Source organism: Etheostoma cragini, chromosome 1 (assembly GCF_013103735.1).
Source record: "Etheostoma cragini isolate CJK2018 chromosome 1, CSU_Ecrag_1.0, whole genome shotgun sequence".
Taxonomy (NCBI): domain Eukaryota; kingdom Metazoa; phylum Chordata; class Actinopteri; order Perciformes; family Percidae; genus Etheostoma; species Etheostoma cragini.
In genome coordinates, this window is record NC_048407.1 from 31,439,086 (window position 1) to 31,459,773 (window position 20,688).

General features: G+C 42.1%; 3 protein-coding genes and 1 long non-coding RNA gene across 6 annotated transcripts in view; 2 read left to right on the forward strand and 2 right to left on the reverse strand.

The window, feature by feature from the left end:
• The window catches only part of LOC117940128 (beta-1,3-galactosyltransferase 2), a 5,874-nt gene extending 2,910 nt beyond the window's left edge, over nucleotides 1-2,964 (reverse strand). Inside the window, exon 1 of the mRNA XM_034865531.1 lies at nucleotides 2,702-2,964. The gene's annotated coding sequence lies outside the window, so the exon portion shown is untranslated. The remainder of the gene's footprint in view (nucleotides 1-2,701) is intronic.
• Nucleotides 2,965-8,669: 5,705 nt separating this feature from the next.
• LOC117942054 overlaps nucleotides 8,670-20,688 on the forward strand; it is a 19,726-nt gene continuing 7,707 nt past the window's right edge. Inside the window, exons 1-2 of the long non-coding RNA XR_004656057.1 lie at nucleotides 8,670-8,680; nucleotides 12,848-12,853. This is a non-coding gene — a long non-coding RNA (uncharacterized LOC117942054). The remainder of the gene's footprint in view (nucleotides 8,681-12,847; nucleotides 12,854-20,688) is intronic.
• LOC117940023 lies at nucleotides 8,735-14,690 on the reverse strand. Its single transcript, XM_034865457.1, has 6 exons — nucleotides 14,470-14,690; nucleotides 13,014-13,201; nucleotides 11,721-11,819; nucleotides 11,435-11,587; nucleotides 10,442-10,696; nucleotides 8,735-9,380 (listed from the first exon to the last, which is right to left on the reverse strand). Exons 1-6 carry the CDS (start codon nucleotides 14,591-14,593, stop codon nucleotides 9,003-9,005), a joined length of 1,197 nt encoding a protein of 398 aa, XP_034721348.1. The 5' UTR covers nucleotides 14,594-14,690; the 3' UTR covers nucleotides 8,735-9,002.
• Nucleotides 15,490-20,688, forward strand: part of LOC117938441 (uncharacterized protein KIAA0895-like) — a 10,490-nt gene continuing 5,291 nt past the window's right edge. Inside the window, exons 1-5 of one of the 3 annotated variants that reach the window (XM_034863088.1) lie at nucleotides 15,490-15,698; nucleotides 16,092-16,163; nucleotides 16,816-17,582; nucleotides 18,262-18,405; nucleotides 19,610-19,742. In XM_034863088.1, the coding sequence (XP_034718979.1) occupies nucleotides 16,851-17,582; nucleotides 18,262-18,405; nucleotides 19,610-19,742 (1,009 nt within the window). In that variant the 5' untranslated portion in view covers nucleotides 15,490-15,698; nucleotides 16,092-16,163; nucleotides 16,816-16,850. The remainder of the gene's footprint in view (nucleotides 15,699-16,091; nucleotides 16,164-16,815; nucleotides 17,583-18,261; nucleotides 18,406-19,609; nucleotides 19,743-20,688) is intronic. The other 2 variants (XM_034863230.1, XM_034863163.1) reach the window with 2 other exon arrangements.

The window sequence follows — 20,688 nt, forward strand, 5'->3', positions numbered from 1 at the left end:
CGATGAGACAAAAGTGGAACTCTTTGGAAGGTGTGTGTCCAAGTATATCTGGCGTAGAAGGAACACTGCATTTCATAATAAGAACATTATACCAACAGTAAAATATGGTAGTGGTAGTGTGATGGTCTGGGTCTGTTTTGCTGCTTAAGGACCTGGAAGACTTGCCGTGATTAAAGGAACTATGAATTCTGCTGTCTACCAAGAGATCCTGAAGGAGAATGTCCGAGCATCTGTTCGTGTACTCAAGCTGAAACAAACTTGGGTTCTGCAGCAGGACAATGATCCTAAACACACCATCAAGTCTACCACCAAATGGCTGAAGACAAACAAAATGAAGACTTTGGAGTGGCCTAGCCAAAGTCCTGACCTGAATCCTATTGAGATGTTGTGGTATGACCTTAAAAAGGCCGTTCATGCTCGAAAACCCTCTAATGTAACTGAATTAGGACAATTCGGCAAAGATGAGTGGGACAAAATTCCTCCAGGACGCTGTAAAAGCCTCATTGCAATGCTTGGTTGCAGTTGTTGCTGCTAAGGGTGGCCCAACCAGTTATTAGGTTTAGGGGGCAATCACTTTTTCACACAGGGCCATGATGGTTTGGATTTTTTTTCACCTTTAATAATAAACACCTTCATTTACAAATTTCATTTTGTGTTTACTTGTGTTGTCCTTGACTATTGTTTAAATTGGTTTGATGTTCCGAAACACTTAAGTGTGACAAACATGCAAATGAACAGGAAATGAGGAAGGGGGCAAACACTTTTTCCACACCACTGTAGAGGTTTACTCCTCGATGCAGAGGGTTGGACTACGGCCTGTGGCCCTTTGTTGCATGTCCTTCCCTCTCTCACCTTTCATGCCTTCATCTGTCAAATAAAAAGGCCTAAAAAAAAAAAAAGGTGTAATGTCGTTTAAATTAGGTATATTGTCCATTAATTTATTTAAAAAAAAAAGAGGGACAAAAACATTTTTTTTGAAAAAGCGCCAAAATCCTCAAATAAGACAAAAACAACAAAAACAGCACAAACAAATTTGGAATTCCGAGAATATATGTATATACAAGTCAGAATTTTGACATTGAATAATTTTCAATGTTGTCCCTGGCAGAATAATGGTCGACGGTAAGACAAAACAAGGGCTAACAGAACGAGCTGCAGACAAATGACTGAAAGATAGTCCTTTAATTTTATAAACTGTGCAAAAAAATAAATCTGTCCTCAAAATCAGTATTGATGTGTATCAAAAGTGCAACTGAAATGGTATTTTTTTATCTTAAATAACTAAAGAAATCAGATCTATAACACAAATTCCACATCAGCATAATTAAATAAATAGGAACAAATCTCTGTAAACAAATGAAGGAGACGTGCAAACAAGTGTAACCTAAAGTAGAAAACGATCGTTCAGTTTTTATCTTATTTATTATCACGATGCGTCATCATTCCTGTTCATGCAAACTACATTCCACTTCTAACCCTCATGTTGTCTTCCTGTCCACCATTAACCTGTTGTTCTTGTTTGATTTGTATTGAGAGATGATTTCATGGTGAAGGGTATGTGACAAACACGTTGTTTTTTTTCCCCATTCATTATTTTAATGCCAAAAGCCAAGGGAACTTTATCAGGACGCAAAGTATCCTGCATCCATGAAATAACTGGCCTTTAATAATAAAGCTCTGCCTACCTCTGTGGGAATTTAACATAGGGGGTGTGTACTTATGCCTCCTGTATTTTGAGGAAGAACATTTATTTGTTTACGATACATTATTCATTCACAAAGAAAATTAGTGTCCTTAAAAGGTTGGATTTACCTTTTTTTTTAATTAAGGAATTAAGATCAATTTCCAAAAGACGTTTTTTATTCCTCTTTTTAGTCAACTTTAGCGTGGGTGTAAACTTATGAGCACAACTGTAATAACATACATACATACATACACACCCATATATACTGCATATGTACACACGCACATATATGTAAACACACCCACACACACACACTGTATACATAACACACACACACACACACACACACACACACACACACACACACACACTGTATACATAACACACACACACACACACACACACACACACACAGGTTTACATACCCATGCTAAGGTTGATTAAAATTAGGAATAAAAAACGTCTTTTGGAAATTGATCTTAGTTCCTTAATTGAAAAAAAAGGTAAATCCAACCTTTTAAAGACAGCAATTTTCTTTGTGAATGAACAATGTATTGTAAACAAATAAATGTTCTTCCTTAAAATACAGGGGACATAAATGTACACACCGCTACGTTACGTTTCCAGAGAGGCAGGCACCTTTTTATTATTGAAGGCCAGTTATTTAATGGATCAGGATACTATGCATCCTTGGCCTTTGGAATTGAAACACCCATCATCACACACCCTTCACCATTTTTTTTATTTGGTTATCTTAATAGCTGGTTTGATTTCCATAGATAGATGATCTGATGGAAAGTAACCAATGCCATGCTCTGTGAGTACTTTTACTTTTGGAAATACAAGTCTGTCAATCGTGTACTTTTACTTGTTTTACAGGTTAAAGGTTGGTGTTTTTGAGACATTTCAACTGTTTCATATGGAAATTAAACCCCTGAGGATTCCTGAAGCATCAGCAGCTGCCATCCTCTGCTTCCTCATCAGACAGAGACATTATAAATATAAAAGTAAACGTACCTTTGTCCTTGCTTAGAAACACCGTACTCCTTGACTTTTCCGTCTTATCGATGACTGCTGTTGTCCTTTTAGATAAGCAGCAGAAGAAAATGTTTGAAAAAACACTGAAAAGTGGAGGCATTACGTTGCAGTTGGGTGTGACTCTTTCCTGCTAAAAGGCAACAGGAGCCGCAAAGAACACAATCATATCTAAAAGCCCATCACTGATCTTGAAAATTCTCTAGCAGAACAGTGTCAAAAAAGCTGTCCAACAAGCCCACGGCACACTCATGCAGCCATGGTACTGTGTCTACTGTGTCTCCTTTGCTTGAATTGAACCACACCTTTGTTTGCTCCACCCCTTCTCACGGGGCTGTTTTTGTTATGTAAAGGCTGGAATCCTCCATACACCATGACAACTCTCTGGACTGACACCTGAGTGTGTGCTTGTTTTCATAATAGTTTTTACATCTCTCTCTCTTTCTTACATATCAGGTTTCCCACTTGGATGATAAAATGACTGAACACACACACAAAGTGAAAAAAACACCTGAAAAGTGCAACAAGGACAACAAGGTTCATGGTCAGCCGGAAAGACAACACAAGTTAACTCACCAGCTCGGTTTTTACCTCAAATACACTCACTCTCACAACCGTGTCGGACTGGCGTGGACATGTTTATGAGAACAGGAGATTATTGCTGCAGGTGTGGGTCTGAAATCGTTGACTAACCTGCTAACAAGGAGCCCCTGAGTGAATTGACAAAGTTCACACTGCATGGAAGAGATTATTACCCTTGAAGGGCATGTTGTCTGAAATCTGCTGCTGGTACTTAACTCAAAACAAGACCCGGTGTGCTGGTTTTTCATGCAAATCCGGGGCAGGAAGAACATATTTAGACTTTCCTGCATTCAACGTGTTACTTAAACTTGAGGTAAACTTACAACAAGTATTAAGCATATTGCTGTAGTTAAAGTAGGGCTCTGCAATTGATTGAATTTTTAATTGTGATGCCGGCTCCTGACAACAAGAAAAACAACGTAGTCGAGAAAAACTACAGCACTAGGGATCGAAAGATTTCTTTTTAAAGGCCGACGCCGATTGTCACTCAATAAGGAAGAAACCAAGGCACTTGTTTTTAACAAAAAAAGACATTAAAATGCCTTGAGTGCATCTGGCACCTTCTCAATAGAATAGGATAAAAATAAAAACTGATATAACTTCAACATGCTACGGCGTCTAGCCTTCCTCTGAAAGTTACAGGCGCAGGACTGGGGTGAAACAATTGAAAGCACCCAGTGTTACATTTGCCTATGTGTGTGTGTATTTTTGCCCTCTCTCGTTATGCCCTTCTCCCTCTGCGTGTTGCACACCTGAGCGTAATCATTGCTCAGGTGGAGTGGGGGAGGTGATAAGAAGGCGGAGAGTGAAGGGACAGGGTGCATGGGAAGCACACCAGCAGCACACTTATGAGGGTGTTGTTGCCTCACAGGCAGGTTTGTGTTTCCCAACCTCCAACCTCCACTTGCTGGGGTGGAGTTTTGTTGTTTAAGTTTATTTTATTAGTTTGGGCTGGAGCTTACTGGTAGCACTAATGTTATTCTGTTCTTTACTTATTGTGGGAACACAGTTGCACTGTCGTGACTTCTGCATACTTTCAGTGACTTCAACCATTCAGCTTTTCAAATCTTCAACTCTTTCAGCAGATGATGGCACTTCTTCAGCTTTTGTTCTGCTATTTGTACTTTTCAAATATTAAACGTTTTATTTTAAGTCAATGAGAGCAAGCTTCAAATCCTTCAAATCTTCTTCTTCAGCAAAACATGGTACTTTGTAGTAGTTTGTGGCATAGCAGGGCACTGCACGGCAGTACACGGCACAGCAGAGCGAAGCAGGATGTATCGTGGCACCGCAGGGCGTGTAGCAGGACCACAGCGACAGCTGCAACCATGGTTTTGGAGCCCCCCTGAGCCAAAGAAACATTCTGGGGTGGAAAAATTATGAGGACTCTGGGGAATGACTCCCCAGAGCTGGATTAGTAACAAGCATTTCTGGGACATGGATGCACACAAATGGAAAGATAAAGGAGAGAGAGGACCTCAGTGTGTCAAAGGAAGTCCTCCCGACAGTCTAAAACTACCACAACATAACTAGGGTCGGGCTGTACGGCCCTGCCTCTCTCTAGTTTTATTATATTATTGACTAAATGGTAAATGAATATGACGACTATGACGAGAAGCAGGTGGGCCAGGTGAGCTCTGCAAGAGAAGATGGTGCTTTACCATTTAGAGCTTTGTAGTCCAGCCTGGAAGTAACAAATGCTACTATATATACAACCTATAAATTACATTTATTACACGTACCATAACTAGAGGAGGCAGAGGAATAGCTAAACATTTGATACACAGAGCAAGATAGAGCGGGAAAGGGACCGGGAATTCCTAATGGCTAAGCCTGCGTAGCTAAGAGTGTCCTGACAATTGAGATCAGCGAAGGAGTCAGTGTAAGATAATGAAACTATAAGTTCTTGAGTATAACTAATGTTTAAATACAATCAGGCACTTAGCCACCAGATTTAAGCAATAAAACAGTGTTGAGTAAATTTTTACTGGAGCAGAAAAGTAACGTCCGTGAGTTAAACAGATGCGAATGGCCATGCCCCGTTGATGTGGGCTCTAAGCGAAGCAAGTGTAGTTTAATCCACAACACTTATCTCCAATTCCCGGCACTTAGCCTCCAGATTTAAACAAAGCAGAGTTCAGGAAGTTTTTGCTGGAGCAGAAAAACGGCGTCCGTGAGATTGGAGCTCTGTAAATGAGACAACACGCTCACCGTGACAAACATTTACATAAGTGCAATACTTTAGTGAACTGAACAGTACGGCCATCATGCTAATGATTCTATTCCCTTTACGTAAATAAAGCCATTTGAAGCATAAAGCGATGCAGAAAAGATGTATGTGTGTTTAAGGCTATTAAACTCACCATGTAGCTGGACCTCGTCCAACATTTAATCCAACCAAAACAACCTTACCTCAAAAGAAACTAATACAACTGGTTTTCTTTGAACGCACATATTTCTTTGAACCACACAATTATTGGCATTGTAGAAAGGCATTCTCTATGTGCCCCACCCCACATCCACATCTATTCATTACAGCATCTTTTTGGACCCTCCTCACATGAGGGCCCTGGATACTCAGTCCCATTTCCAACCCCAGTCCAACACCCCCTGGTTACACTGGCTTCCTGTGGCTCAAAGAATTGATTTCAAAGTACTTTTGCTAGTTTATAAATCACTCAATGGTTTAGGGCCAAAATACATTTCTGATCTGCTACTACACTATGACCCCCCCAGACCTCTCAGGTCACCTGGGACAGGTCTGCTACTACACCATGACCCCCCCCAGACCTCTCAGGTCATATGCGACAGGTCTGCTACTACACCATGACCCCCCCAGACCTCTCAGGTCATCTGGGACAGGTCTGCTACTACACTATGACCCCCCCAGACCTCTCAGGTCATCTGGGACCGGTCTGCTACTACACCATGACCCCCCCAGACCTCTCAGGTCATATGGGACAGGTCTGCTACTACACCAAGACCCCCCCAGACCTCTCAGGTCATCTGGGACAGGTCTGCTACTACACTATGACCCCCCCAGACCTCTCAGGTCATCTGGGACGGGTCTGCTACTACACCATGACCCCCCCAGACCTCTCAGGTCATCTGGGACAGGTCTGCTACTACACTATGACCCCCCCAGACCTCTCAGGTTATCTGGGACAGGTCTACTTTCTGTCCCCATGGTCAGAACTAAAGAGGGTGAAGCATCGTTCAGTTTCTATGCTCCTCATATCTGGAATATATCATTATTAATTTTTTTAACTGATTTGGTGTAAAGCACTTTGAATTGCCCTGTTGCTGAAATGTGCTCTACAAATAAAGCTGCCTTGCCTTCCCTTGCCTTGCCTCAGATATCTGCAGGGGGAATCCAGACGAGCTAGCTAGACCACAGTATTTGTCAACTCTGAGTGTCTGTTTGAACGTACATGTTCAAACAAAACAAGTTCCCTCCTGAGGCTATTTTGAGCTGTGGAGGTAAGTCTGGCTAGTCCACTAAAATGTGCCCTGGTTTACTGGCACATTGCATCACATGTTAGTCAACGGATGCTTTCATCCAAAGCAACTTACAATTGCTCTCTCTCTCTCTCTCTCTCTCTCTCTCTCTCTCTCTACTACAAAGTAAGTGTCTTGCTCAGCGACACATTGGTTTATGTATTGCTGTAGGAATTGAACCCAGATCTCCAGTCCAGCAAGATTGTTGACTGTCATTTGTTTAAGCAGATTATGTGTGTTTGCAGGTCTGACAGTGACATTAGTTACAGTGAGGGGTGGAGGTTGGTGCTGTGTAAACGTTTCAACTACTGATGAATACACGAGTTTCAGAAAGACACCTGAGCTAACAGGGCGTTTGTGTCACCGGATCGTCCAGCTCCTGTTTAGGGTGGTTTCTGATTTCTCCCAAGAAATTGTTCAGCATAGGTGTGAAGCCGCAGGTCACGTTGCATCTCATCAAGTTAATGAAGAGCTTAGCAGCTTCAGTTACATTTTTGGCATTTTATGAAAGGAATCACAAAAATAATGTACGTTTATCAAAACAGCAATAAAAGAATGACAGAACACAAAAATCCCTCCCAAGTAGTAGTTTAAGTCTCTTCTTTAAAATGGCTTGTATCTGAGAGCCTTTCCTGATTTCATTTGAGCTTGAAACTCCTTTAAACTTTCTTTTAACCCTTGGCTGGGACTCATCTGGTTTGGGGCATACTGTACGTTTAACTGACATGTGGCACGAGAACTTGACAGTAACGTTTGTCTGGAAAAGATCGTGGGTGGGGTTACAACATGTATGTTTCAGTGACATATGGGACAAAACCCAGATTTCCAGGGGGAAAGTCTTGTATCTTTTCTTCTTTATATATTTGGGATTAGCTGGTATGTGCATATTTTGAAGAATACATGTTTTGTGGAAAGTATTGCGTGTGTCATGGCCGAAAGCAATACCATTTAGCTGCCTAAATATACAATGTTAACAACTGGACAATATTACAGAGGATAGCTATCACACTTTCACGTTGACATCAAAACACCCACGGAGAGGAGTAAACCTTCATATACGCCAACTGAGCGATATTTAAATATATGTTAAGCTATTTATTTCAGATCATTTTCAGTTACCTGTGTTGCAGCTGTCATTAGACTTTGAGCCAGCAAATGTCAGGTCTCAGTTCAGGGAAGCACTTTTAAACAATAGCACTTTCTATTTTGAAATGTTTTACTTGCTTAAATGTTTCAGTTTGGCAGCTCAGTGAAGCACTTTTAACATTTTGTTTCAACAAGGTCTCTTCTTCTGCCACTCAAACTTCTCCCTCGCGGGACAGAAACTTCCACATCACCACTGAGGATGAACATTTTCCCCGTAGGGTTACATTGCAGCCCGGTCTGTGGCTGCCGGTTCCAGCGTTCACACTTGATACTGGACCAATAGTTACCCTTTAGTAAAGTCTAACACTCCACTGTACACTATACTTCCAACTAAACATTTATTTCTCATAGTCTGTACACACTTCCCAATCAAAAGTAAATAAAGAAAGCTGGTTCCTGGTTATTTTTACAGAGAGTAAATAACCAGGAACAACTGTACAATTAAGCAAGAACAAATACATAATACTGAACTCCATTGTTCCTCTCTTGCAATGCAACAGAAAAATCCTCTGGCATGATGCAACCACCCCCCCGACAATAATCTGCTGGGCTATCCTTACAGCCAGCATGCATTGGACCTCGTAAACAGTAATTAACACAACCACATAATCAGTACATTTATTGAATTAAAATTATGTAATTTTGTATAACCTACACAAAAAGAAGACATAAGTAAAAAAGTGGAAGTAATTTAAGTGGTTTTATTTTTCAAATGTAACCTGGTGGGCATGATCAGTGCTTAAAAACACTATTCAAACATTTATACAGAATGGCAGGCAGTTTGTCCAACATTACCAGCTGTAACACAACCCTGGCTCTGGGATTGGCGACTTTATTTGGTAGACCACAAGCCGATGCATCAAAGAATGATGTTGAATGTTGTTGAAGTTAAATATTGACAGCAAGAGTAGCTGGGGGCATCGAGCCACACCTGAACAACCTCAGAGGAGGCCAGGTTTCTCTTTAACAATACACAAACAGATTAAAATAAATGTAATCACGTCATCTCTTTTACAAATTACCAGGGAAGCTCACCTGGTAGCGCGTGCGGAGGAGTCTAATTCTTTAGAATTTCAGCCTTTTCATCCCCTCTGTTAGCGTATGCATGTTCTTTCGGCTGTTTTGGCAGCGGTACGGCGTTCGAGGGAATTGCCTTTCTTTTTTTGGTCGTCTCTGGCAGCGAGAGCTGTCCCGCTTCCACCGGCGCCCGCAACGCCACCTGACTGTGCAGGTCCTTGATAGTTTTTCGTAGTTCCTTCAGATAAGTGTCATCTTTTATAAGGTTGACGTAATCTATTATAGCCTTGAGATGTCCGATGCACTCCCTCCTGAGGGCTTTCGTGGCCGGCGGTGCCTCCGCTGGTGATTGGCTGCTGGCGGCAGATGCCTCGGCTTGTGGTTGGCTGGCGTCCGCTGATGGGAGCGGCCGAAAAGGCTGAAATGATAAACAGGCGAAATTAGTCGTTGAGAAGAAGACTCCCCCCGCTCCCTATCTTCTTAAAAAATAAATAAGAAATGATGTGCTTTAATTTGTGTTTAAATCAATTTGTAAATGGAATATTTCATTCTCTCTCAAAAACAATCTCCCTTACAAATTGTCTAGCACAGCAGTAAAGCTGAATAGATGAATCACTTAGTTGTGGTGATGGAACTTCTAATGCATAGAGTGAGATCTGAAATAAAGCTTCACTCAAAGTCTTTTAAAGGGGAACTATGCCGTTTCTTTAGCTTAATTCACCATAACTAAACAGCTTCGGAGTCACTGTACTGGTTATTTAACTTTTTTCGAGTTGAACGGTGGTCGTCTTGCTCCGCCCTAGCGCCTGTGAGCGGAACAACTGTGATATCACGGCTCGCGATGTAACGAATGGCTTCACAGCACTGCACACATCCGCTCATTCAGGATCGGGCTAACAAGGTAGCGATGAGGTTTTACACACTATCGTCTTGGCTGAGCCAACAAATCTCTATAGAGAAACCTGTGGGGGGGGGGGGCATGCTCTATAGAGAAACCTGCAAACAAACAGCGAAGGAATGGCCAAAACTGCATGGCGCCCCTTTAAATATTTATCCTTTGCGCAAAAGAAGGATCAGTTCATCATGAGAGTGTGAGTTGATTATTAACCCTCTCCCGAGCTGACAGCCACAGGGAGGTGATGGATTAACAGCCCCGATCAGCATGATGCCTGGGAGGTAGAGAACGCCACTTTAACGCTATTTATACCCCTGGCTTTTCAGAAGAACATAAAACTTGGACTTTCACCCCACTTCATAACATGTGAAACACTGATAGAAACTGTTGTGGGTTAAAGCAGCTAAAATATAACATCAGTAGAAAAATGTTTCAATTAGGAACATGGTTGCAAGTACATATGTACAGGAGATACAAAACAAGACAAGGTCATCTGGCAGCCAGTGTTGCCTGGATACCCCTCGGTTTCAAGTAAGCTCAGTGTGAAGTGAAGACATAGAAATGAGATCCAGCCTTAATCTTACCTTCAGATTTTCCTGATCAATACTGGAATGCCTCATTGATTCTTTAGCCTTCCCCATCAGGTTGCGGATATCTTTATCGGTGGGGTAGAACCGTCTTCTGGTGGGTGATGGCGGTGTTTCATCCTTGAAGAGGTATCTCTCCACGAACTGTCTGGAGTGCTGTCTCATCTCACTCACTCGTCTCACCCCACTTTTGGTTAGTTCTAGGATGTGGCTCTTCACGCGTTCATCCACAGGTTCATGGATACCGGCATCCTGCACAATGTCATAAAAAAAGATGTTTAATTTATAAACGGACATTTCAACCTCTACGGTTTCAAAAATAACATCTTGCTCAGCTGTCAGTTTTCAGAAAAGTACCCGTGCATACATGCTGTCATTGCCGTCAAGAGCATGCAAAAACTGTAGGTGGCAGTGTAACGAGAAGCTGAGGCCCACGTTAGCCAATCAGAATCCCCAAAACAGCAACAAATCACTTCCTCTCTCTTCTCTGCCATGAAATAACCATGTACGTGTAAACAGCCCCTAAACCTGGGCAATAGATCCAGAGTCCTACTGTATTACTGTTTACAGTCCTCACAGAGCTGTTTGTTTACATGCGTGTGTATGTATGTGTATGCATATGTGTGTATATATTAACATTTTTTTTTTTTTATATATACTTAGATCTGTACATTGTAGTCAAATGTTTTTGTTTACCTTGTACAGCTTTGTTGTCCTTGTATCTAGCCACATGTCTATTTCTCTGCAGGTACATTAAGAGCAAAGACAGGGAGTAAACTTCCCTGTATGTGTTCACACTTGCTTGAACATGAAAGCTGATTCTGAAAATGTTGGTATTTGCACTAGTCATCAGCCAGGGTTAGACTGGGATTTAATAGCTCTGACGGCTGTTTGTATTGTCTTTGTTTTGCCAGGTAATGGTAAAGCGCCTACAGAGGATCGGCAGTAGATGGCTCTTCGCCTGCTGTGCCATTTCCTTTCATAATGTACCTGTCCATACAAAGGGTGGCAAACATGGTCTTCGATGGCCGGAGTCCGCACATAGAAGAAATCCTCCCAGCGAACAGAAGACGGATCATTCTTCACGTCCTGCTTGAGTTTTGTTACCATTTTCCTCCGTTGACTGTCCTTGTTATCTGCCACCTGAAAGGCAAACCTGAGGATGACTTTTCAGCTACTTTTATGTATTTAAAACTGTACGATTCATTTGGAGAATGCATGTACTAATGATAATCAAGATTCTGAAATGAGGAAAGGGTGGAGCCGACCGTCTAACCTTATAATCAGGGAATTTGGCAATCCTTGAAATGTTGAGGACCGCCGGACACCCGAGCTTCTTTGTTGGCTTAATAAGACGTCTGTTCTTCTGATTGTACTAGAAATAAAGAATTGACGTTACAATGCAGTGGTCATATACAGTGGTGTTCCTGTGTTTATGAAACCATGCTAAAGTTAACTAAAAAGAGGAATAAAAAAATAAAAATAAACATCTTTTGGAAATTGATCTTAATGCCTTTAATAAAAAAATACGTGGGGCTATTTTAATCCCAAAGGCCGAGGACACTTGCATAGTATCTTGATCCTTTAAATAACCGGCCTTTAATAATAAAAACCTGCCCGCTTCTATGTACCGATGTAGCGTGCATGTCGTAAACGCAAGTATGTGAATTTGTGTAAATGCTTCAGATGTCAAGTTATTCAGCGTCAAAGTGGCGCCAAAATGGCTGCAAGTCAATGGGATGCTAATGGTGTGTATTATTTATGCTATATTAGCATTAAAATGGCGCCATAGGAGCTGCGCTTCGTGGACGTCCGCTTGCTGCTTCTATGGGAACTTAACATAGGTGTGTGTACTTATGCCCCCTGTATTTTAAGGAAAAACATGTGTTTATTTACTAGGTTTGATAAGGTTTTGCCTATATTTTTGTGATATAATAAACCCTGTTACACTTTATGAAACTGTTTCACCTTGTGTGGACCAATCAGTGTTTTCCCAACATATTGAACACCGTGATAACACCGAAAACCCTGAGAATTTTGGTCACTATAACCGTGGGGTTAAAGTTTCATAACTTTACATCCCTAGACTGTTGTATAGCCCTTTTACAGTCTTAACAACTAAAATCACTTTTACACAGTACAGGAACCAATCACCCACACCGTGGCAAAGGCTGCCGTACAAGGTGCCACCTGCTCAACGGATAAGCACTCACACACATTTACACACCGATGGCGGTGTTCAGTGCCTTGCCCAAGGACACTTCAATGTTGCACTAAAGGGCCAGGGATTGGAACACCAACCTTTCGATTGGTAGGCGGCCGCTCTACCACACGAGGCCCAGCCGGCCCGACGTAGTGAAGCAGATTACACCCTAGGAGATTTAAAACTGCATCGTGATTCAGTTTTTTGTCTCAACCGGTTGTAATCTTCACACACACACACACACACACACACACACACACACGTCGATTTTAACTGATTCATCGCTGCATCCCTGTGGATTACGCATGTTGAGGATGAACTTTCAAGTGTGCAGATCCTAAGAATAACAGAGAGACGAGAGCTTACCTCCTTCTGCTTCGCCTCAGCGTACCTCATCTTCTGCTGCCTGGACCGGTCTCTCCCCAGGTGACAGCCCAAGTGCTGATAGGCTATGAAAACGAAAGGCACCCCATCAAAGGGGATGCTGGCGGTTTTTTGGGCACTTTCGTGACTCCACTCCCACCGCACTCTCATCGGATTCGATGGCTGCCACCCTAGATATTAGGTAAGAAAGAATAATGTTACGACAGTGACACAGACAGACAGAGACGCAAACCAAAATCTAAATATACAGGACTCTTTATTATTATTATTATTATTATTGTTATTATTAGGCACACTTGTACACAATCTAATGCGATCCGGTACACATATGTTCTGAGAAAGAGAAAGAGTTTGGTTGATTTAACTACATGTGTATTATGTTTAATTACTACTGTTAACTAGCATTTTAGTTAGCAATAGTTATACCTACGCTCTCCGTCTTGGCACAGCTACCAGAACAACAACTTTGTTTTCTTTCTTTTTTTTTTATTCAAACTTTATTGAAAAATGTGGACATGGAAAGAACATCTTCTGTCCATCTTAACAGGCTACGTTCTAAAAGAGCAAGGGGGTTACTAGGAAAACAAAAAACAAGCAAAACACTTTATACAAATATTTTGTAAAGCTTCCAGAGGTAATATGATCTAACATCTTCTTTGTTTATACAGGTAGAGATGGAAACAATGTCTTGTTTACTATTGGCAGCCAGCTCAAAAAAAAGCTTGGCTTCTTTTTCCCAATCTTTGATTTAGGTAAATACAATTTGGTTAAAATAATAATTAAATGTATCGGGTAATACTCTGAATAAAGCTTTCTATCATGTTGAGTGAATCCAAAACATTTTCCCAATGTAATGTAAATTGAGGGTAAATATGAACAGCTGATTATCGTCTCCAAGGTTTCTCGGTACGTCGGCAAGACCAAAATAAACGTAACAGTGTTTCGTTTAGTTCTCCACAAACGGTCCAGCTGATATTAATGTCTTTTTTCATTTTCTCTAGATGTTTAGTTGGGAAGAATCTGTGAAAGAACAACTTTCAGACACCTTGCTCACGTCACAGCTACGTCACCAAGCTCTGTCGGAGGCTGCGCAGTAGCGCTCAGCCATCACCGGAAAAGTGCTCCGTCCGGAGCATAGACCGTTAAGATATGGTCCGGAGCAACGGGAGCGGTTGGTCCATTTCTTTAACTGTCTATGGACAACACTCCCCTGTCGAAGTTTACGCACTATGCCAATCAGTACGTAGCGCACGACGTACTGCGTGTTAGTGCACTACGTAAGTGCGCAGTTTGAGACACACTGGAGTTACTAATGATAGTGTTTTCTTTTCTTTTTTAAGCTAATTGTACCCAATCTCGTTAAATGCTAACGAAAGCTAACGCTGCAACGATAAAAAAAGACGTTAACGTTAGCTTTTGCCGGTTATAAAACACTTACCAGCCCCATTGAAATGCTTGTCAGACTTATGAACGATGTACTTGGTACGTGTAGTTTCTTCCAAAGTTTTTACGAAGTTTTCCACAGCCCCTTTGGACCGGAGAACCGTAGCTGCCTCAGCCATGGTGGATGCTAGAATGGAGGGTCCGGAGGCCTGAGGAGGCCTGGCCCGCCTCTGATTGGTTCATCTGCTGGTTAGGTTTAGCCGTGAGATGTAAGATTGGTTAAGGTTTTGTTACCGGATCTGGGTAAGCCAATCAGAGGCAGAGTAGGGCGGGACATGCCGTCGCACGTCCTTCCGGACCATCTATTCTAGCAGCAACCGGCCTCAACCAATAACTGTGTAAAATAATATTTTAACAGTCATTTAACGTCAACCCATGATCAACCCTTAGTATTATAGAAATTAACAACTTATAATATTCAACAAACAGATTTTCAAACATTAACACACTGTAATAAATTAAAATTGTTTTATGCAAACTCTTATTATACCTGAACTTCTATAATAGAAAATTATAATAGAGAACAAATAAATTCTTAAGATTTCACTCCATAGTTTGACAGTTGTATTACTTTTAGTATTATCTATTATATTATGTATTAAGTGTATGTTTGAGTCTTGATACATTCTTTGTATTCACATAAAAACAGTAACGTTCAAATTCAATGTTATATTTCTCATGTTCAAAATGTAAAAAGAAATTCATATACAACATTTTAATATTTAGATCAGTTTTAAACAATATGTTATGTTTCATTCAAGTCCAAAAAGTAATAAATGTGTTAAAAGATTGTAGTTCATCCCCGTTTTTTATTTATTATTTATATTTAAAAATATATATATATATATATATATATATATATATATATATATTTCTCTTATCTATCTAATTAACCATCTATCTATCCATCGATCCACACACACACACACGTGTAAATAACACTAAATAAAGAAATAAAGAAATAAATACGTAATGACGCAGAGGAACGTCATGCTCGGCGTGCCCAGCGTAGCGTAACGCGTCATAACTTCCAACACAACCGCCGCTTCCTGGCCGGCCCGGGCAGCGCCTCAGGCCCCGCGCCGACACTGAACCGTTATTCGCACGTTATCATTCACCGGTGCAAACACACCACCTCCGCGGCTCGGTCGGTGAGGAGTGGCCGCCGGTATGAGTGAGAGGAACGGCTGAAACCTTTAGAGAAGTCCCGGGACCCGCTGCTCGGTGAGTATTTGTTTGAGTTTTGGGAGTTTAAAGGGCTCCTTTACTAGAAACTGATTTGTTTTGTGTTCGGAATGAATCACTGTCAGTTATTTGTTCGTCGGTCTCAACGGAGAAGTTAGTTTTAAACGTTTGAGTGTTTTTTCCTTTTGATATAAAAGTAAATATTAGCGATACGCAGGATACTTAATGACTTGTGTTGAAAGCTTTGTTCATGTGGAGCTTCTGTTCGGACATCACGTAGACCGGTTTCCGTTTGTTAATCCGTGTCTCCTCCATCAACACCGACTGACACGTCCACTGACACGGTACTGACACGGTACCGACCTGCTGCCATCATCTTATTAAAGCAAGAGGGTCTGACATATCCTCCCTTTCCCTCCTTTCTCCACACAGACCACCAGCAACAATGAGCAGTATCAGTGGTGAAATGTAACCAAGTACATTTACTCAAGTACGTAATTTGAGGTTTGTGTATTTTACTTGAGTATGTTGTAGTATGTTACTTTACTTATTGTACATATTACTAATACATAGCTACATATTGTATTTTTTACTCTACTACATTTGTCTGACAGCTTTATTTCCTTTTCAGATGACATTTTTTTCATCCCATTCCTTAAAGTGTTCCTTAAACCTCTTTCTTAAGCTAAATAATGTCTTTAAAAAGCTTCTTAAATCAGTTAAGGACAGCAGGCTGTTTTTCTGACAACACGAAAAGTTGACTTTTTAGAGATACATGGTTCTCACAGGACAGCGACGCTATAAACATGAATGATGATGTTCTAGACCATGATGCATTGTTGTAGATTAAAGTACCCCAACAGTATTTAAAGGAGTTAAAATGAGTACAACCTTAAACATCTACAGCAGTTAAATGCATCATAAATATTAATGCGGCAGGAATATTGATCCAGAAACATCAGAACAGGAAATCATCAACGGGGGACATTATACTGCCCAATGAGTACTTTTAAATTACATTTTGCTGATAATACATACTTTTACAAGTAAATCTGAATACTTCTTCCACAACTGGCGGTGAGTTGCTTCACAGTCATTTACCTCCACCGTCAACAGTGAAAGGCAGTTTAGATGAATTTGTGTGTCCTGTCCACAGCGTTGGGGAAAGGCTGAGGCGTAGCGGCCGTGGTGATGGTGTTGGACTCAGGGGAAGTCTTCATGGATCAGGTTGAGGGTGAAGGTGTTGGGCGCAGCAGGGACCTGCTGGAGCAAGATGTCCGAGCAGATCCACCCAAAACCGCCACAACGTCCAAACCGACTGCCAAGAGGAGCAATGTTGCCAAGAAAGGTAAAGAGACCGTGTCCCACAACGGACTCCCGGCCCAGACGAACAGCAGCCCGGATGTCCAGAGGTGGACATCATCATCCTCCAAAGGCGGGGCCACACCCAGACCGCCGCTCCCCCGCCCCCACAGCCTGGAGATAACGCCCCAGCGCCTGCGAGGGTCCCTGGAGCAGATGGGAGACAGGCGGATCATACAGCCTCCATGGCGCAGTGGTTTGGCCGCTCCCTCGCCCCCAACACGCAGCCTGACCAGCCCCAGCCTGGGCGCAGGCGGCTGGATGCGCCGCAGCGAGAGCTCCTGCTCCGTCAACTATTCCAGCGGGCTTCGGGCTGGCAAGGGCCAAATGCGACCTGCCACCTCTCTGCCACACATAGCTAAGGGGGCGACGGGCAGGACGCCGCCTGCACCCTCCAGGCCCTGTCTGCTCGTCGCTCTCAGGCCCCTGAACCTGGACCAGGAGAAGCAGACTTTCTTCCAGTCCGACTACAAGTACGAGCCTCAGTTTGAGTACGCACAGCCGGAGCTGAGGAGTGTGTTGGAGAAGTACCAAGAGGGCTCAGGCCTCTTTCTGGAACAGGTACAGTACCAAACCTCTACGGATCATCTGTGAGTTCACATGATGGCAGTCTGGCATTGCCAGCTCTTATCTCACAGCTCTATGGAGTAACGTTTGGCTACACCACAGAAAAAAAAATCACTCTGGGTTGTTTTATTCTTTAAACCAATCACAATCTTCATGGGTGGCGCTAAGTTACAGATGCAGAGATGGTGGCTCTGCAAGATAGTCTCAGGAGGGAACTTATTTTGGTGGAATATTTGCAGCCCGCAAAAGAAAAGTCACATAAAATCAATGAAGGGCAACTGTTGACACAGTACAGTAACGTGAGGTATTTAAATTAGCTGATACATGTTTTAACCTCATTAGCTCTCACCAGTGTATCTCCCTGTGTACTTCGTCCACAGCAATCCCACCAATCGGCCCCAAAATGCCCCAGTTAGAGAGGAAATGCCGTAAACACATTCTCTATAAATCTTTACAATCTTTCCCCAAAAACAACAAGCAGGCCTGGCTTGCTGCACGATCCAATTTTTGTTAAAACTTGCCATTTTCAGCGTGTAGCTTGTTGACTCAAAGGCTGTTTTCTGAAGCGAAGGGATTATGAGAACGGCATCACACGCGTGATGTCAGGCAGATGTCCCTGAAAGGTACTACCGTTGTCCCGGACTAACAAGAGGGTGTTTCTGTTTAACTGCAGGCGGTTGGAATCATGGAGTGCGTCCTGAGGAAGTTTGGCTCCTATGAGGACTTTGAGGTGGTGACAGGCGGCAGCATCCTCCCTAAAAGTCAAGTTTGGGCTGCTGTACGCAAATATCTGCAGAAAGAAGGCTGCGTGGGAGAGGTGAGTGACCCAATCAATCAAGTTCAATCAGATACACAACAACTCCACGCAAAAAGTATAAATAACTCAGTCCAACAACCTACCACTAAGCCAAACTGACTGGCACTTATAACCTGCAACTCCCCTCAAAATAACCGGGAAGTAACCATAACACAGTTCACAGTATTACCAGTCTAATTTCCCACTAAACCAAACAATAGCTGCAGTCTGTCACAGGGAGTAGCAACAAACATCCTCAAAATGGGCCAAATGACCAGTTAGGCTAAATTAGACTTAAACTAATTTACTCCTACCACTCTAACGAGCTCCCACTTGTCACAAACAGGCTCACAGCTTGTGACAAAGAGGAGAGTCCAGACAGCTAAAGTGCCAATGAAAGAATAACTATTTACAAAAAACATGAGGTGTGGTGCATAGATAGGATCAGTGGTGTGTATGGATGAGTGAGGAATGGATGGATGTATGGCGACTGCAACAATATTGCCAAAACAAACCCAAAGATGTGAGATGTGGCGCCATGGAGAGTGACTGACAAAATGAGCCATAGCTGTAGATATAGCCTTGGTTGAGGTGTATATTGAGGCATAGCTGTAGATATAGCCTTGGTTGAGGTGTATATTGAGGCATAGCTGTAGATATAGCCTTGGTTGAGGTGTATATTGAGGCATAGCTGTAGATGTAGCCTTGGTTGAGGTGTATATTGAGGCACAGCCAGGTGTCAGTCCATTAGCCCAAAGGACACTCTCTCAGGAAGGCCATTGACACCAACAGCAGGCAGCCAAAGGGAGGGGGTCACAACATTAATTAATTAAATTAATAGCAACTGTTTTGATGATTGATTAATCAGTTTGAGTTAAATTTTTCTCTGATGTCAGCTTGTTTAATGAATATTTTCTAGTTTTTTCTCTCCTCTATGACAGTAAACTGAAGATCTTTGAGTTATGGACAGAACAAGACATTTGAGGACGTCTTCTTTGGGCTTTTTGGGAAACACAGATCCACATTTATCACCATTTTCTGCCATTTTAGAGAACTAACAACTAACTAATTACTCAACAAAACTTGAGTTTCATCTTCTGTAAGCTCGTTGGGTACAAAATGACAGATGACAAGGCAGATTTCAAACCATCTCCCCTGGTTTGTAAAGCACTTTGTGTCAACTTATGTTGTATAAATAAAGTTGGCTTGACTCGTGTGGTTTCAGGTGGTGGTGCGTCTGTCCGACGAGCTGCTGTCCCAGGCCGTGATGGTGGTGGAGAGCTGCCGTCCCACTCTGACCATCAACCTGGCCGGAGCCCGCCAGCACTGGCTGGAGGGGATGCTGCGGCACGAGATCGGTACGCTGCGGCTCACGCAGACGGGGGGAAGAAACGAGAGACATACGTATTTATATTTTAACAGCCACTGAATACTTCATAATGACTTTTTTTTACTTAAAACATGTATCTGAATGTATTTGTTCTAATCTCCCCTCTTTGTAATTACAATATGAAATGTCTTGATTTGCAATTTCAAAAGCTGAATTTGAAAATATATACATTGCGTATATATATATATATATATATATGTGTGTGTGTGTGTAAATAATACACATTTATTTTTTAATTTCTTTCTTTTTCTAATCTTTCACAAATTCAGATCCCAAAATTCAGGAAATTCAGGTTTCAAAAGAAAACTAGAACTGCACGCAGTTTCAACGGGGTCCAAGCCTCCCCTCGCATGTCGTCCCCAGCGACCCGGGGAGCGCACGAAAGCGGAACCCAAAGCGAAGTTGTTGGGGAGGCAGACGTCGGGAAATATCGATAGGCGCATGTAACGCTACAGATTAATATCACAGTGAAACTCTGTCTTTCCACATCTGCGCTGTTAATTTCAAGTAATTCACTTTAGTGGAAGTGGTTAATGCAGACGTTGGCCCATAGGCCACAACCACTTGAACCAATCAGTACCCCACTGTAAGGACCACCTCAGGAGTGGGCCTAGATGGTATCCATTAAATTTTGTAAAATTCGGATGAGCGGTTCATGAGATATAAACTTGTTGTATTTATAGCGCCCCCTAGTGGCCAATGTTCGTGAAATTTCTTTCGCAGCGTCAGAGGGTCATGGCAAGGAATTTTGTCAAGTTTGGCTTTGATAGAATTAATTTTGGCCGAGATATGGCAAAGTCAGTTTCTTCAGAGTTAGCTACACATATTTGTTTGTGCGTAATATGCGCGATTTTTATTGTATAAATAATCTTTATGCAACTTTTTGTCAAGGCCATCTGGAGATGCTATAAACC